The sequence below is a fragment of the Brachyhypopomus gauderio genome, chromosome 2 (genome assembly GCF_052324685.1).
Source record: "Brachyhypopomus gauderio isolate BG-103 chromosome 2, BGAUD_0.2, whole genome shotgun sequence".
In the NCBI taxonomy this organism is placed as follows: domain Eukaryota; kingdom Metazoa; phylum Chordata; class Actinopteri; order Gymnotiformes; family Hypopomidae; genus Brachyhypopomus; species Brachyhypopomus gauderio.
Genome location: NC_135212.1, coordinates 23859233 through 23876777, shown reverse-complemented (window position 1 = coordinate 23876777; position 17545 = coordinate 23859233). Strand labels below are relative to the sequence as shown.

Genomic DNA, 17545 nt, shown 5'->3' with positions numbered 1-17545 from the left:
ATAGATAATGATTTGCATTACTGGGGGATCAGTATTCTGCTGATTATCACATATGATTCTGCAAAATATGTGATTTTTTTTCTTTGAAATCCATGTTAACATAAAAAGCATGCATATTTGTATTTTTGTGTATATGTATGTACATACATTACATACAACTATATTTATTTCAGGGGAAAGATTAGAGTGCCATGTTTATTTGCACAAGATACAATATTCTTCATATAATTAGCAAAATACATAACTTGCAGTGCTTTATTTTAGATAAAAAAGCATAATTGCTTAATATTTTCTAACTTCAAAATAGGTCATTCAGTAGTAACAACTCAAATACATTTTACATTTTAAAACATTTTGATTACATTAGCATTTGTTAATTGAAAACATCTGGCTTGATCTAAAAACATATGTGCACATTTAGATTCTTATACTGTATCTCCCATTCCAGTGTTACTGACTATTGATGATATGCATGTCCAAAAACACATACTTCTAAAATATTAGCACCTGAAGTAGTTACTTTATACATAACTGAGCACAGTTTGAGAAATGAACACAGATTCTTTTTACAATTTATGGTCATATATTATTCTGAGTGTTCTCTAGCGAAAGACACCTTCGCATTACCTCTACTTTTAATAATAATAATATACAGTACAGGTAATTTAATATTTATTAGATATAATTACTTAAACGAGTGTGCTTTTATGATTAACGAATAATTGCATTACTTGTATTACTGTATTTTACTGTATTTTACTTCAGCATTGATTAGTAGCAACAAGAGTACAAAAGAAAGTTCCTGTTTGAGTCATTGTTCCAAGGCAAGAGAATACGGAGGTAGAATGACCATAATAAACATATGGACATTTCAGACAAGTGCGTGGTGTTGCACCTAGCTTACCTAGCTTCCTATCTGTGCTTTGCATTGGGTTAAATGCTCTTTTGGCTACAAAGGGTTTCCATACGGTTTCAGTTGCTCAGGCACCAGGAAAAGACAGCGTTTTACATCTTTTCCACCACACTTCTCACCAGGCTCTGGAGTTCTTCGGTACGCATGCGGGTGGTCTCCAGGACTTCCTCGTGGACGGCACGCCTCTCACTGTCATAGTCGGACACCACTGCGTTGGTGATGAGGGAGAGGCCGAGCACACGGAGGCCGCAGTGCCGGGCCACCACCACCTCGGGCACCGTGCTCATCCCTGGAGCAAAGGCACATGGACCCGTGGAGCACAGGGTTAGCGGATGAAAACCAACCAAGACCATCTGCACCTTCTTATTAATGCACACTGTAGCTGTTGAGCAAGCTGTTGTGATGAATATGTGGCTAAACTGATTTGCTGTCCTGTGCTGCTGCGAAGACAGGATAACTGGGCAGGACAGGACAGCACTCTCCTGTCAATATTAGAGTAGCTTCCCTAATGTGGGTCATTTTAAATGTACTTTTAAAATTTAACTGACAAAAAAACGTCAACCATAAAATTACTGACCAATTTTCTAATCCATCGTAGTACAATTACCTGATTGAGACTCATGCTACACAGTTAGTGAGGTATGCAAGGACAACACTTCTCCACAGTGAATATGTGTGGCTTGTGAACGCACCTACAGCATCGGCCCCCAGTAAGTGAAGCATTTTACACTCAGCCACTGTTTCAAAGGTGGGTCCAGCCAGCATGCAGTAGACTCCATGGTGGAAGAGGGAGTCGCAGCCCTGCTCCTTGGCTATCTGCCTAGTCAGCTGGGCCAAGTCTTTATCATACGCATCTGACATGCAAGGAAAACGCACGCCAAATCTGCAAAATTCACGATGACTGCAGCTTAGGGATCTATAACCATTAATCAGCATGTAGCATTCTGCATCCAGAAACATTAGCCTTACAATGCATCATGATGCAGATTTCTGAAACAGGGTTGGATATTTCGCAGAGCAAGAGCAGGACAGCAGTGATCTATTAGCATTTGCATTTTGGAGCTGGTTAAGAATGCAAGCAACTCATCACAGATGCAGCCCAACAATTCCAGTTGTAGCAGTTGCAGTGAATGGACAATGCACTGTATTTCAGAATGTATTGTATCAGAGCATGTTAGTAACCAGCCGTGTCTCACCTGTCATCATTATGACCACACAGAGGATTTTGGCCTGCAAATCCAGGGAAGTTGATGTGATCCTTGATCAACATGATGTCTCCCACTTTAAAATGGGGGTTTATCCCCCCAGCAGCGTTTGTTACGATCAGAGTCTCCACTCCCAAGAGAAAGAACACACGCACTGGGTATGTTGCCTTCGGAGGGAGAGTGGGGGGGGGGGGGGGGTCAAAAGGAAAGTGCTCAATAAGGAGATTAAATAAGCAGCATGAAAATGCAGCTGTACATATTATTAAATGTATTTGTATTTTAGATACATTTTGTGAAAAAAAAACTTAATAATTCATGTTATTTATGCTGAATCACAATAGATGAATACATTAAGATGAATTACATTATAGTGCTTATAACCACAGAGTAGACTTTAACTACAGATCATAGTTCAAGAATTCAAAAAGTTATGTGGTCTTAAAAGTTAAAGAGCAACATTATTACATTGAGGTGTCCAAGGTTGTCAAAGGTTAACTATGTGCTTTCTCTAGGTTATACAGACCTTCCTAAAACTCCTGCTTAAGAAGAAGTGGAAGCAGTTAAATGTTGAATAACCTTTGTGTCAGTATTGAGGTTTATGATGGTCTGAAGTGTAAACTACAGCATTATTGACCCCCTTTGCCTCACTCAGCTTCCATCAGCATAAACTGCCTAACATGTGAAAGTCCAAGATAGACAAGATAGCTGAACTTTGAATCTTGTATTGAGATCTGAAGGAAACTTGCTTTCTGAACAAGCAACATCTGGCTATACCAGACTATGTTTTCACGAGTGAGTTTCTAGTGTGCCTGATTTTATCCCACAGTTTAAACAATGTAAACCCTGATGTAAATAATTTCATTCACATGAAACAAACCAACAAAGAACTGCTTAAAACATGTTTGTAATTTTGGAGAATAAGACATTTTTGGAAGCACTTGCAAACCTGGCATTGTTAAAGTTACATCATTCTTAAAGGTATTCATAAACCACAAAAAATAATTGCTATTGAAAAACACACCCCTGAGAGTCATTATGGATTTTGAACTCTAAAAAGCTGTGCAAGTATAATGATTCTTGATGAGCATTCTTAAAGCACCAGACAGCAGTAGTTCTGATCTCAGATCAGTAACCCTCCTATTGAAGGATTTGTGTATTTCCATTACCAATCCTAATAATGTCTCTGGTGAGCTCTGGACCTGCTACTTTGAGTCCCATGATTCTGAGATAATGTAAAAACCTTTTGATTTCACTCATGTTCATATTCTGATCCTCAGATCCAAGCTTGATTGAAACTTACCAGCATCCAAAGGCCCAGTGCTGACATGTTTTCTTGCATTTGAATTGCCTTGATACATGTTCCTGGCAGCACATCCCCACACTGAGGGTCTGCTCTCTGTTTGATTCATCATTACTGCTTACATATGCCTGTTTATTTCTGACTTGACCTGTGATTGTTTAGTGGTGCTATTCTTGCTCATCAGAGGGACCGTCCAAGTCCACGTGTTTCCTTGATCATTCTATGTCATTAAATTATTGCCTATGCTTCTAGCATCTAGATTTATGTGGATATTTGAAAGGCTGATCAACACCCTGTTACTCTGTGAAAAGCAGGCAGCCCTTTCTATCTCTGATTTATCCTCAAGGGACTGTATAACTTTCCCATTGCAGCATTTCCTGTTTTATAAACTCTGTTCATGTCCATGTTTGACTTGAAAATGGCACATCAAATGAATGTAGCTCCACACCTGTCACCATGACTGAGCCCACACTAGAGATATTCTGGTCTCACAAAGTCAAGTGTCCAGCACTCCCACATTTCCAGTGTCTTCCTTGCTCATCAATAATTTCAGATAAGTTCAACTATTAAGTTTAATATTCCCCTTGAATTGCACTGGGGTAATAATTGCACAAATCTTTCAGGAATGGTTGAATCTGTTGTGACAGGCAGCTTGATTGATCTACATCTGAGTTATGCACTCTGGTGTTTGGTTCTGGAGATGTGAGGAAGCTTGAGCCTTTGCTAACAATCAACTGAAGATGGCAATTTGGAGGGGCAAGACCCAACCTGGTCACTGTTGCAGAGAAGCCCAGATTATCAGCCTTTGGACCCAAAGAAATTAATCTCCTCTTTCACCTTAAGAAGATAAGTCCCTGGTTTACTGATCCCTTTAAGATCCTCAGGAGGATAAATTTGATGACCTACGGTCTTCAGCTCCATCCGTCTGTGCTACACTTTACCTTATAAGTCTCAAAAGAACTTAAAAAGTCTATTGTGTAAAAATATCTTAAACAGTCTTCAAGGTCCTCTATGAGTTATAATGCCATTTTACTTTATTTTATTTATTTTTTGTTGTTTTTTTCTGGTGTCAGTTCTTGCCAGTTATTGCTAAAGGCTTTTATTTTGCAAGCGCTGTGTTATTTCTGGTGCACAGATGGTATGACAGGATAATGAGGAATGCGTGCATATGCCCTCTGTGCACAGCTTTGCTTACTGTGAATGAAGATGATACTCACTGTGGCAGTATTATAACCCTCATAGAAGTGAAATCGGCCTTGCATGCAGACACACTGCTTTCCTTTCAGCTCCCCAAAGACCAGCTGACCCGCATGTCCTTCCACTACAGAGAGAGAGAGAGAGAGAGAGAGAGAGAGAGAAATGGAAAATTATGTTGAGGGGTCATTAACATTGCAACATGTAAGCATTTATTGTATACACAGTAATGTGACAGTAGACAAGTCACTCTTGTTTGGCTGCCCATTTGGGTGTAGCAATGGGTGCAGCAGTGGGTGTAGCAGTGGGTGCAGCAGTGGGTGTAGCAGTGGGTGCAGCAGTGGGTGTACCAGTGGGTGCAGCAGTGGGTGTAGCAGTGGGTGCAGCAGTGGGTGTAGCAGTGGGTGCAGCAGTAGGTGCAGCAATGTAGCAAGAGCACTTCTGTCAAATGTAGTTTTGACATAGCAGAAGGGTTTCAAGATGGAAATAATGGTTTTATGCTCTTAGACTGTGAAGAATTGAACTTCACTTCATTAGCTATTCCTATATTGAAGAGGCAAACAAATAACAATTACAACTGTTATTTTTAAAACACCCTCTCTGTACAAACTGTGGAAGGGAGACAACAGTAAACTTCAAATTCAGGCATTTTACAATTAAAATATAAAAGCAAATCATAAACATAAACATCATAAACATGTTGTCACACTTTATGTCAGGTACACCTACCTACCTGTACTCTGAGGGAAATTAGGGATGCTTTTATAAGGAATCGCAATCTTTTTTTCCAGCAAGTTGGCCAGTCCTCCCAGGCCCGAGCCACAGATTATGGCTACTTTGGGTCTGATATCTGTCTGACCCAACAGCCAGTCTGCTGTGTGTTTGTAATCTTCATAATTATAGCTGAAGGCAGAAAAAGCCACATTAATGATGCTGGTGTATAATCAGTCTGTGGTTTCAGCATGAGAAGGCAGTTGCTTTTGTGAGAGGTTTATGGTCTAGGCAAGGTTTTTGGTGTAATTGCACACAGAGTGGCGGTTAAGGTTAAATACTCCCTGCAGAAACTATAACACCAGTATAATAGCCATCTGTTTTCACCTGTAGGTCTCTACCTGGTCTATAAGGAGCACGTAATGTAGCCGTCAGTAATATGTGCCCCTTCTTCCAGCCTCAGCATACCCCCCCCCCCCCCCCCCCCCACACACACACACACTCAAACACATAATGCTACAGTGAATGAAAAAATAAACAGTATGAAGTATGAATGACAGCCTGAAGAATTCAGAACTTCAAATGAAGATACATCGACCAGCACACAATGAAATTGAACATGATGTCTGCTACAGCTTATTTAAAATGTTCTATTGTTTTTATATGATGTGTTAAGCTGTTTTATAGAATCTGTAAGTGTGCTGTTGTAACTATATATAAAAGTGTTTTGTGAAGTGTGTAATTGTGTTGGTGTAATTATGGTATCGTGTCATCTTGTATTCTATTCTATTGTGTCATGTTTAAAAACATTAAACAGCTCTGTTTATAAGTGACCGTAGCCATGCAAACAGAACACTATGGACATGTGATCAAACTACAAAAAGACACATGATCTGGTTCAGTGATTTACTTGCAGTAATGCATTGAGTATTCCAAAAAAAAAGAAAGAAAGAAAAAAAAAACAAAACAAAACAATCAACTTAATTTTGTTTGAATATAGTTATTATTATTATTATTATTATTATTATTATTATTATTATTATTATTATTAGTAGTAGTAGTAGTAGTAGTAGTAGTAGTAGTAGTTCTTTTGTCCCAATAGGTGTGAAGTTATTGTTTAATTAACCCTTACCCTGATTTAAATGTTCACACTGGCTCTAACACATGTATCCCTACAGTAAATAAAATTCGTGTAACTTATAGGTGGATCGTGGTAGGAAATAATTTTTTTAAAGTGTACCTTTTATTTTGTTCATAAATGTTGGTCCTTGGAAGCCTTAAAACGCTATCATCATAAACATTTATATCCGCCTGACTTTTTATAGGATGTTTTAAGACTATCTTGCAGCTGGTGGAACCTTACCCGGAAGCTAAATGGCAACTGGAAGGATAAAATCCCATTTAACTGTACAGATGGACACGCATTTTTTGTTTGCCAACAGTCTTTTTCCTGAACACCGCAAGAGGCGACGTGAAATGGAAGACGTAGGTCGTCAGGAGGAGGGGAAGAGCCTTCGCTTGGCGCTGTCCGTGGTGCTGCAGGACAGCGCGGGGTCTGCACATTACATTCAGGAAACGTTTCACCAGGCAGGGATTCTTACTGCGCAACTGGGAACAGCTTAGCGATTACACATAATAGAAGCGCCTTTTGTGAGTATAACTAGCTGTGGCGGCGTCCATTTTAGCTGTTCAAAAGATGGAACGCAAAACAGCCACAGGGATGGAATGTCCTCTGCAGAATGATGTAAACTGAATGTGGCGTTTATTTCGCATGGTGCCTGCCCCTTTAAGACGTGCCCTAGACTTGTTGATAGCTAGGAACGAAGCAGATCACTGTAGGTCTACATTTTGAAGATTATCGCAAATCGCAAATCCTGTTTAAGAAAGAGCACAACCAAATTATGTGGGATTATTAGCAATAATTGTAGTCTGCCTATTTTTTTGTATGAAATGTTATCGCATTACTTATATTCATGGTGGAATTTACGAGCGGTGTCGTATCAGGAACAAAAAACGACTAAAAGAGAAATTAGCCTATACGTAAATTTGGTGAAAAATACTGACATTTCGGGCGTGCTTGCATATTCGTCTTTATGCGGTTTGAACGTCGCCACGTTCACGATCATAGCAAAACAGGGAGAACCGGTGCCCACTAGCTGATTTGGTTAAGATGTCGAATTAGTTTAGAGACATTCTTAGCGTGTTATTTGGGACATTTTGTATTTTCTTTCTAAGCAGCAGTTATTCTATTATAATGTAAGTGAATTGTAACTGGTAGGCTGTATTCGGTCCACGCATCTTACCTGCACAGGCTGGATGCTGACATGTTCGGAGCGGCTGGTAATCGACCGAATGGAGGAATTGTTGTTAGTTACAGTAAAGCCTTAGGATTTAAGCTCTACGTAGCGCAAGCCCATTCGCACCATACAGTACTAATGGTCGGACCAGATCATATATACGCGATAGTTTTGTTCGAAGGGTGGCGTGACGGAGGAGGAGTTGTACTCATCCACAGACTGGGCCGTTCACTTACCCTCACAGAACAACAAGAAACCCCGGAGTGTTTTAGCGTGACCTGGTACTGTGGTAACCGTTAAAGCCGGAATGCCTAAGGATTAATCGGGCTTAAACTAAAATGTGAAGTAGGATGGTGGGTTTTATGATTTATGTAAACAACATAATTATTATGTCAAACACTCACATGTTCTATATACGTACATACAGTACGCATACATAAGCTGAACCGGTTCAGTCTTGCCTGGGGCCGTAAGCGGATGTTTGATGAGGAGCACTCCTACCTGAACTCCCTCACCATTGTTTGACAGTTGCACCTGATGCTTTCTCCTTGTTCTTTACCCTTAAGAGTAAACATCTGTTTTTATGGGGGATATGGTGACTGTTGATCGTGTGTATTCACGGGGGAGGAGGCGGGGGTATGTTTGTGCATGCGACATCGAGAAGTCTCGCTTTTAGTTTTGATTTAGTTTCGTTATGATACATTTCACATGGGGGGGTGGGGGGGGCGGGGCTTCCTTAATTTGCGGGTCCCTACGCAAGGGCGCGCTGGCTCTGGGTATAAGGCCCCAGCGCTCAGTATTACATTCAAGGTTATAGTGTTAAAGTACATAGTACACCGGTTATAATTGATCGATCCTGTCATTCCCTGAAGGAGAGACAGTTGTCAGCAGCATTTCTGTGAGACACAAAACGCAAGTTAAATGAAGTGACACATTCCCGAAGAAGAGGAGAGACTGATATCAGTGGAATACCTATGTGCTCTAGTAAATGTTTGCATTTCTGTCATATAAAAATAACATATTTAACTGTACAAAATATAACTCCATTAACAAAGATTGCATTACAAAGGTTGTGGTTCAACTACAGAAATATTTTGCAAGTGCTATTTCCCACTTGGTCGGTCCATTTATTATATCAGGAATGCAATATGAAATGTTTACACTTAAGCATTTAGACTTTAGGCTGTAAGCTTTGATTTTTTAAATATCATGGCTAAACTGATTTTTCTAATCAGCAATTATTTTGAGCAATGCACTATTAATTTCTTTCTCAGTGCTATACCTCTGCCCAACAACCTTTCCTCAGAGTATATTTCAGCTGAAACACACATGAAGCTATCAAGTCTACAGCATCTCAGTGCCAAAATTTATGTCTACACAACTACTCCTTAGATGTCACAATGATCATTTTGCCTGCATTATATAATATATTTTATAAAATATGTCTGGTTTAGGGTGGCATGGTGGTGTGGTGGTTAGCACTGTCACCTCACAGTGAGGCGGTCTGGGTTCGATTCTCGGTCTGGGCTGCTCTGTGTGGAGTTTGCATGTTCTCCCTGTGCCTGTGTGGGTTTCCTCCGGGTGCTCCGGTTTCCTCCCATTGTCCAAAGACATGCGTGTTAGGTCACTTGGTCAGTCTAAGTTGCCCGTAGGTGTGAGTGCGTGCGTGCGTGCATGCGTGTGTGTTGGCCATGCAGTGGACTGGCGTCCTGCCCTTGGTGTACCCTGCCTTCGCCCGGAGATGCTGGGATTGGCTCCAGCCCCCCCGTGAACCCGGCTAGCGGGATTCAGCAGTTCGGATAATAGATAGATGGATGTCTAGTTTACCCCAGTACCTTGAATATTACACTTATAGCAGTGTTGTGTTCTCTCTACGAATTCCATAGTTGTCTGTAAAGTCAGAGTACTCACCTTCGCCAGCACTGAGCTCTGTTGTACACAATACCAACATAAATTCATGTACCTGTGAAGTACCTGGAAAATAAAGTGATTTTGATTCAGATTCACCATCACACTGTTTCAAATGATGTGCTAAATGTTATTATCCAACTTCTCCAAAGTGACAGTCTTTCTTGCTTAAATGTTATAAACACATAAGACACAAGGATTTTTATGCATAAGCCTTATTAAGGAAAGGCCATGCTAGTAGGAGTAGCTGTCAAGGAGCCATTAGATTAATAGGCATCAACTACACATGTATAATAACAATCAAAGTGATGCTCTGAATGCTTGGGTGATGTGTTCATTTGTCATGTAGACGTTTACTTATCAGTAATGTATATTTGTACACATTTGGGAAAGCTGAAGTTCAGGTTAGGGATTCGTCCAGTATTTGTCTCTGCTGTCTACATGTTAAGGGTCCTGGAAATACAGTGAATACAGGTGAAACTGCAGGGTTACCTTAAAGCCTTGCAAATTGTTGAACAGATTTATAAGATATGTTATTGAAATACAAAACAACAAAAATGAAGAATGGTAGATGAAGAATTGTATTCTAATACACTGCCTGTACATGAAAGACCAGGAAGTTGCCATCATGTTCCAAAACAAGTATAAAATATGAAGAGATTAACTTGCACTTTCATAATTATTACAACTCATTTGATAACTAATAAAAAAATACAATTTCTGCTTCAGGGTCATGCTTTGACAGGGTGAATAGACACAATCAGAATTGCATAATTAATTGATAACTTACTTAATGTATGCTAATTTAATTGTATAGTTGGGCAAGTGAAAACCAGACCACTTCAAACAAGGTTCATTTAGCCAGGTCTCTTATGTCATCATCATCATCATCATCATTACAAGCATCAGCAAAATCAATAGATAATTTTGCTGTGAAGTTGGTAGATCGGATTCACTGTATTCATTTATTAGGAAAACCTAATGAGGTGGAAAAAGCAAACAGTGTGAGTTCTTATCATGGAAGACAGGCTTATGTGGGTAATACAGATGAATTCAAGATATTGTTATATTGGGAAATAGTCAAAAGATAAGATAGGTTAAGACTATTGATCTTGAAGGAAATTGCTGTGTCACAGTAGCAGATATATTGCACAAGAACAGGCATAAAATAGTCTGGAACATGGATAGATAAGTGAGTCTAAAATAAGAAGGGGAGGGTACAGACGTACTTCCTAGAAATAAAAATTTTACAAGAGTGGGATGTATCCCTATGCAAAAATTAGGTGAATATATACATGATGTTTATGTGAGCAGGACCAGCAGGTATTGCACTATACCTGCACAATACAGGTATGAGGTAAGAGACTATCAAAGTATTAGTGATATTAGCAGCAGTGACCACAGGGAAGGTGTCACAACAATAAGTCTATAATGTTCAGCACAATTCTGAGAGCAGAAGAACAGTAGAGTCCCTGCTGAAAGGAGACTTGTTGAATTGTCTTGTTGCAGTGGGGAGAAACATTCTCACACGCTGAAAACAAACCTACAATAGACCAAACCACACTGATAAACCAGAACTAATGAACAAAAGTTTGGTATGTTGTAGAACAGGATGCAACTGAAGAGCAAATGTGAGCTATAGCTATAGCAGTGAAAGACTTCTATAAAGACTCTAATGAGTCCACATTAGAGACCACTCCCACTTTTATACTCTTATAGCTGGTTTTTGTATAGTAGTAGAAACAAATCTTCAGTCATTTACATCATGATAATAAAATATTCATGAAGATCTGGTGACCATCCAGACTGAACTGTAGGGGCAGATGCAAAAGCATTTTAGGGGATAAGTCTCTGCATCCCCCTTAGTGTTCGATGTGCCACTGGGGCTTGGTGATTTGAAAAGTGCCTCCTTTCTCTCTCATTGCATAAACATAAACAATGACATAAACAATGAGTAAAACATAGTCCTGAGCTAAACAAGAAATGAGTACAAAGAAGAAAGAACAACCGTAGTGTGATGTACCAACACAGCTAAACACACACACAAACCCCACAGATCAATGTAACTAGGAAAAAAACACAACCATCCCCCACTCTGATAACCCACACTGATAACTGGACCAAAAACAGCACTCCATTCACCTTACTATTATATTTGCCTTTTTACACATTTATTAGTTTTCCATGTGCAATAACAATTCATTATGTGCAATAACTCACTATGTGCAATAATAATGTCACCATATATTTATTTCTTATATTGTATTACTATGCATCAATCTGTATATTTTAGTTTTTCTAAGTTTTTCTTGTTATTACTGTATGTTCATGTACCTTAAGATTGCTGCTCAATTTCGTTGCACATGTGCAATGACAATAAAAGGTCTCTTATCTTATGATTCCACAACCCTCAGCAATATTCATCTGGTGGCAGTGCCGTCCACATAGCCTTTTGTTTTGTTATTGTTGTGGTGCTTTTCTCTTGCATGTGTTATACTGTATGTTTTAATTTCATGCTACTACCCAGTCAGGTGGCATGTGTTGAGTCTCATTCGCCACATCACCTGTGTGTCGTTATCTTGTTATGCTGTCCCTTGATAAGGCCTTTCTTTTCATATGGCCAGATGTCGGTCATTAATGGTTAATTTGTTTGCTTCAGTATCCTTTTGTGCACACTTAGGTTTGTTTCATAAAAAAACTCTTCAGCTGGGGGTTTCGTGTTTGCTTCTTTCCTTTTTGCAGATTCTTTGCCCGTGACAAGAAGCATCTGTTAAGAAGCATCTGTTCAGAATATCTGTCGTCTTGCAGTTATAGTTATATTGGATAGGACTCAGACTCACTGACTGAGACTGAACTCAATGGCAGACACTCACATGACTGGAGTGGTGGCATTTTTTTAACAGGGTGTACACCTTTCAGCAGGCATTCTTGTCAACAGTCTTAGGAATGTTGAGTGTCGGGGCAAAATTTATATTTGGTCTTCCTGTAATCATATTCAATATATGTATTGACCACTATTAGTAATAAGTGGAAAGGAAATCACTTTATTAAGATACATTAAGCATATGTCAGGCCTAGGTCACGTTGATCAGTGTATGCTCTCTGCAGGCCTGTAGTCTCTATCTGTCTCTCTATCTGTCTCTCTCTCTCTCTCTCTCTCTCTCTCTCGCGCTCTCTGTTTGTCTGTCTGTCTGTCTGTCTGTCTGTCTGTCTCTCTCTCTCTCTCTCTCTCTCTCTGTCTCTTTGTCTCTCTGTAACAAGGAGACCTTGGCCTGATGACCCTGGCAGGGGAAGGGTGATTGGGTGATACCTCACCCCATCACCTCACCTCATGTAAGGTGGTCTCTATGGTTGTTCTTGCTCTGTTTCTGCATTTCTTTTGAGGTGCTGACCCATTGCATCACCCGCTCATTGAGTTTCTCTAAATTGCACTCATTGGCTACATCCGTAACTTCTAAAACTACCAAACAACATACACAATTGATTTCTGTTCAGACTTTGAAACATGGTGTATCAAAATAATGCTCAAACATTTCCTTAATTTTATTTTAAAAGTTTAGTCTGGGACTGTGATGTCATCTGTGATGGTATCCTGCCTTACCTGCTCATCAAGTCTACTTTTTCAGAACACCACAATACTCATCAGTAATTATAAGCCTGAAATAAACACCCTAAAACCAACCGGTCCAACATTCATCTTCTAAATTATGTGTAATCATGTTTACTACTTGAGAACTGACACTGACCTAACTTGGGGACTGAACTAACTTGGCCACACCCTAATCATATGAAGTTACAGCAAGTGGCACCAATTTTTCGCTAGTATACAGTTCAGACACAAAAACTTTAAAGGTTACCGTCATAATGTTTATTCTTCATTAAGTAGCTGTAGAATAGTATAGCTGTAGCATTGGAAGCACAGAAGGCACATACCTACTGACACACCCACCTGCACCTGTAGCTCGTTTCTGCACTGTTCTTCTCCCACTATATAAACCCACAGGTCCGGTCCACAAGTGCTGTACATTCAACCCAGACGTCATTGACAGCGCTGTTGGACTCTTCCCACGCTGCTTCCAGAGACTCTGTTCCAGGTGCTCACTGCACCTATAGTACATCTACAGTTGTTAAGCATTCATGGTAGTAACATCAAAAGAAGTAATACACTTTCAGCACTGTCACTGTTGTTTTGTTTGTATTGTTGAAAATGGAAAGTAAAGATGTGCCTTTGCCAAAATTGCCCATTGCTTCTCTTTTATTAACACCCCGGGTGTTACATAAGCAATACACACTGGGCAGCCTTTACAGTGCAAAATGAACGATTGTGCTTCTGGCTGATCTAAAACACAGACTTAGAACCCAAATCAACAAAACACAGAAAACATGTAAATAATCAAATAAATTTAAAAAAATGCAGGTAGTAACAAAACTGAAAAGTTTGTAAGGTTCTTAAATGTATCTTAACTATCTCACAAAATCTTTCCTGGACCTTCAACACCTCTTGTCTGGTTAAGAAGTTGCAGCAGTGTCTTTACTTCTTGAAGAGACTTAAAAGGGACAATCTATCCCCTCTCATGCAAACCTTTATAGGCGCACCATGGAGAGCGTACTGACAAACTGTGTGACTGTGTGGTATGGAAGCTCCACTGTGGCTGATAGGAAGACAGTATAAAGAGAGGTGAAGATGGCCCAGTGCATTATTGATGCACAGCTACCTACCATCAGTAATCTTCACAATCAACACTGTGTGCACAGAGCATGCAGAATTAGGACCCCTCTCACCCAAACCACACACTGTATAACATCCTACCCTCTGAGAGGAGATACAGGGACCCCTCTCACCCAAACCACACACTGTATAACTTCTTACCCTCTGAGAGGAGATACAGAGATACAATTTCCCTACCAAGCTCCTCACTACACCTATAAACTACACTGCATTACATTTAAATTACTAGTACATATATGAATATGCATGTAGATGTGTATATATGCATACATACATATCAAACTACAATCATTGAACAATATTCAATATGGTTGTTGTAGCTTGATGAACTATATTACCAAAAATATTTGCTCACTTTCCTTGACTCACATATGAGTGCTTTACACCACTGCATCCGACGCTTTGTATTGCACTTGATGATGTATGGCTTGGATGCAGCTGCTCGACCGTAGCAACCCATTCTATGAAGCTCTCTGTGCATTATTTGAGCCAATCTGAGCCACATGAAGTTTGGATGTCTGTAGTGATTGACTCTGCAGAAAGTTGGCGACCTCTTCGCACTACGCGCTTCTGCATCCGCTGACCACACTTTGTCAGTTTACGTGGCCTTCCACTTTGTGACTGTGTTGCTGTCATTCCCAATACTTCAATTTTCTTATAATACAGTTGACTGTGGAATATTTAGGAGCAAGAAAATCTCACGATTGGATTTGCTGCACAGGTGTCATCACATCACATTTCCACGCTGGAATTCACTGAGCTCCTGAGAGCGACCCATTCTTTCACAAATGTTTGTAAAAACAGTCTGCATGCCTAGGTGCTTAATTTTATACACCTGTGGCCATAGAAGTGATTGGAACAGCTGATTCTGATATTTCTGCGATTTGTGTGTCATTAGAAACTGTAAATGACGTTGCTCCTGAATTCTGCATATATATTAAGATGTTGAGATACTCGGCAGAATGACCTATTCTCACGTACAAATCAAGGTTGCCTCCCTTTGCTCCTGTGTTTGTGTTGCTACGGTAGAGACCTGGATCTACACGCACCTCACCCATTATGTCGTTAATGAAAACTTTGGTCCAATCGGAGTGTGTCAACGGAGCATCTGCACAAATCAGAGGGCTCGTTGTTGGATTGCGGGCCGTGCTGGCGTCATGGCAACCACCAAGCGATGAGTGTTGCTAGATATGTGCAGGTTGAATAGCCTACTCACTGCTCGTAAGTAACTTGCCAGTTAGCTGTCAAAGAATTTAACTCACAATAAACATTTTTGTGATATTTAGCTACATGTACATTTGTGTAATAAAACAAAATGTAATGCCTCGTATGATACGTGTAAATATTAGCTAGGTGCGAGCGCATCTACAAAACACAAATAACTGTGTCATAGGTAAAGAGTAACCTGACTAAAATGAGCTGTTAGCGTGCTAGCGATCAAGCTTGTGAATGTAGACATCTGCCTGACATTTTATCCCCAAAAGGAAGACGTCAAATATGGGCTTCTTATCATATATTACGTTCTTACTGTAAACCAGCGTACTGGGCTTGTTTTTAAGATAAATCGTAGTTGCGTGGCTAATTAAGCAAACCTAACATTAGTGTAAAACTTAAACAACAGAGAAACAACAGAGGTGCTTGCATTTCTATAATGCTAACCTCTAAGATTCAAGCTTCCCAAACTACTCTCCAAAACCTGCCTTTGAAGATGCCACACGGGTTTAAAACTAAGGTAATGGTACCGAGAAATCCCAAGCTGGTAAAACTTGAGGACAAAGCCAAAAAGGTGAGTCATTTTAATCCAATACTACCAATCTCAAACAGACTGAATGTAATGACTCCATTAAACTGCCAACATGCACCAAATCCTACTTCTAGCTCCCCTGACACACACACACACACACACACACACACAGACACACACACACACACACACACACACACACACACACACACACACACACACACACAGAATTATATAGGTGTAAATGTTAAGGACATGCATATAACTGTCAATTATAAAAAAATAATAATAATAACAGCATTCCTCTTTCACTATTAATTTACATTTGAAGCTTAAATCATTTTCCCTCCTGACTACAAAGTAAAGAAAGTAATTTGCAGTACACTGATGGAAAATGTTTTATTGCTACAAAAATGCCCTAAAGGCGGAGGCTCAAGAGCAAGATTGTTATTCAGTAATCATTTGTATTTGCTGTAACACGGTTTGTCTGCCCCAATAGCATACTCTTTAAAAACTACACATGATTCAGACTGTGATTCAGGAATGATTCCTGTTTCCTCTGACTAGTAAATATTAATCAGACTTACTGACTACAATTTGCACTCTTACAAATTGTAAATAGTGCAAAAATCGTCCATGTATATACTGACGCATATACAGTATATATATTCCTAGACTATCAATGGGAATAGAAACATAAGAAAAATAGGTATTATTGACTTAACAGTACATGCACTTCCACATTACTAATATTTGCACTGATATATGTATGTGGTTTTCTTATTACATTGCAAGAAGGACTGTATTCATACTGTTCATGAAATGACTTATTATGGTTTATCTTCTTATAGAGGACTCCATCTGCCTATGCACTTGAGATGTCTCAGACTACAGAGGAAAGATTAGCTAACACATATGAAATGCACCCACCTCGTATTCTGCAACTCTTAGATATGAGTGTGACCACACATCAAAAGGTAAAACACCAGTAAATCCTGCCTAGATTATCCTGCCTAGTTATTATATGCATTGGTTTATTTGTTACATATCTTTGTTGACTTCAGTGTTTTTGTCAAGGCTCATGAAGCATGTGAAAAGTTATTGTGATTTCATGTTTTTTTTTTTTACTTTGGTTCCTAAATCCCACAATAAGCCAAAATTAGAGAATTCCCCAGTCCAGCATTGTAGTTAGAAAATCCCAATACAAATAAAGACGCAATAATTAGTTGAAGAGAATAGCCGCAGGTCAATGCTGGCAAACAGGTATGGTACCCTCGAGAGAATGTCCAAGGTGTCTCAGGGAAATTCAATTTTTATAAATTTTTCAATGGTGATTTTATAATCACCTCACCTTTTTTGCATATTGACTTTGAAGTTTTCCCCCCATTACATAGAGTTTGGTACGTTATTCAAATGAGAATCTTCTTTCTGCCTCTTTTTTTTATTGACAAAAAAGACTGCTTCATTCTTATATAACCCAGCACCTGTGAGATAAGGTTGATTTCCAGTACCATCTGCTGCCTAGTAGAGAAATGATGCACCTC

General features: G+C 39.5%; 2 protein-coding genes across 9 annotated transcripts in view; one reads left to right on the top strand and one right to left on the bottom strand.

Moving 5' to 3' along the window:
- Positions 1-179: 179 nt before the first annotated feature.
- Positions 180-7845, bottom strand: pnp6 (purine nucleoside phosphorylase 6). The gene is made up of 6 exons (XM_076992121.1): positions 7627-7845; positions 5346-5515; positions 4636-4739; positions 2110-2285; positions 1606-1796; positions 180-1202 (listed from the first exon to the last, which is right to left on the bottom strand). The coding sequence occupies exons 1-6, from the start codon at positions 7647-7649 to the stop codon at positions 1006-1008; spliced, it is 861 nt and encodes a 286-aa protein (XP_076848236.1). The 5' UTR covers positions 7650-7845; the 3' UTR covers positions 180-1005.
- Positions 7846-15418: 7573 nt separating this feature from the next.
- The window catches only part of hydin (HYDIN axonemal central pair apparatus protein), a 63692-nt gene continuing 61565 nt past the window's right edge, over positions 15419-17545 (top strand). For 7 of the 8 annotated variants that reach the window (XM_076992076.1, XM_076992069.1, XM_076992065.1 and 4 more), the window contains exons 1-2: positions 15437-16043; positions 16853-16978. In XM_076992076.1, coding sequence (XP_076848191.1) covers positions 15909-16043; positions 16853-16978 — 261 coding nt within the window. In that variant the 5' untranslated portion in view covers positions 15437-15908. Of the gene's footprint in view, positions 16044-16852; positions 16979-17545 lie in introns of all 8 variants that reach the window. The other variant, XM_076992060.1, reaches the window with a different exon arrangement.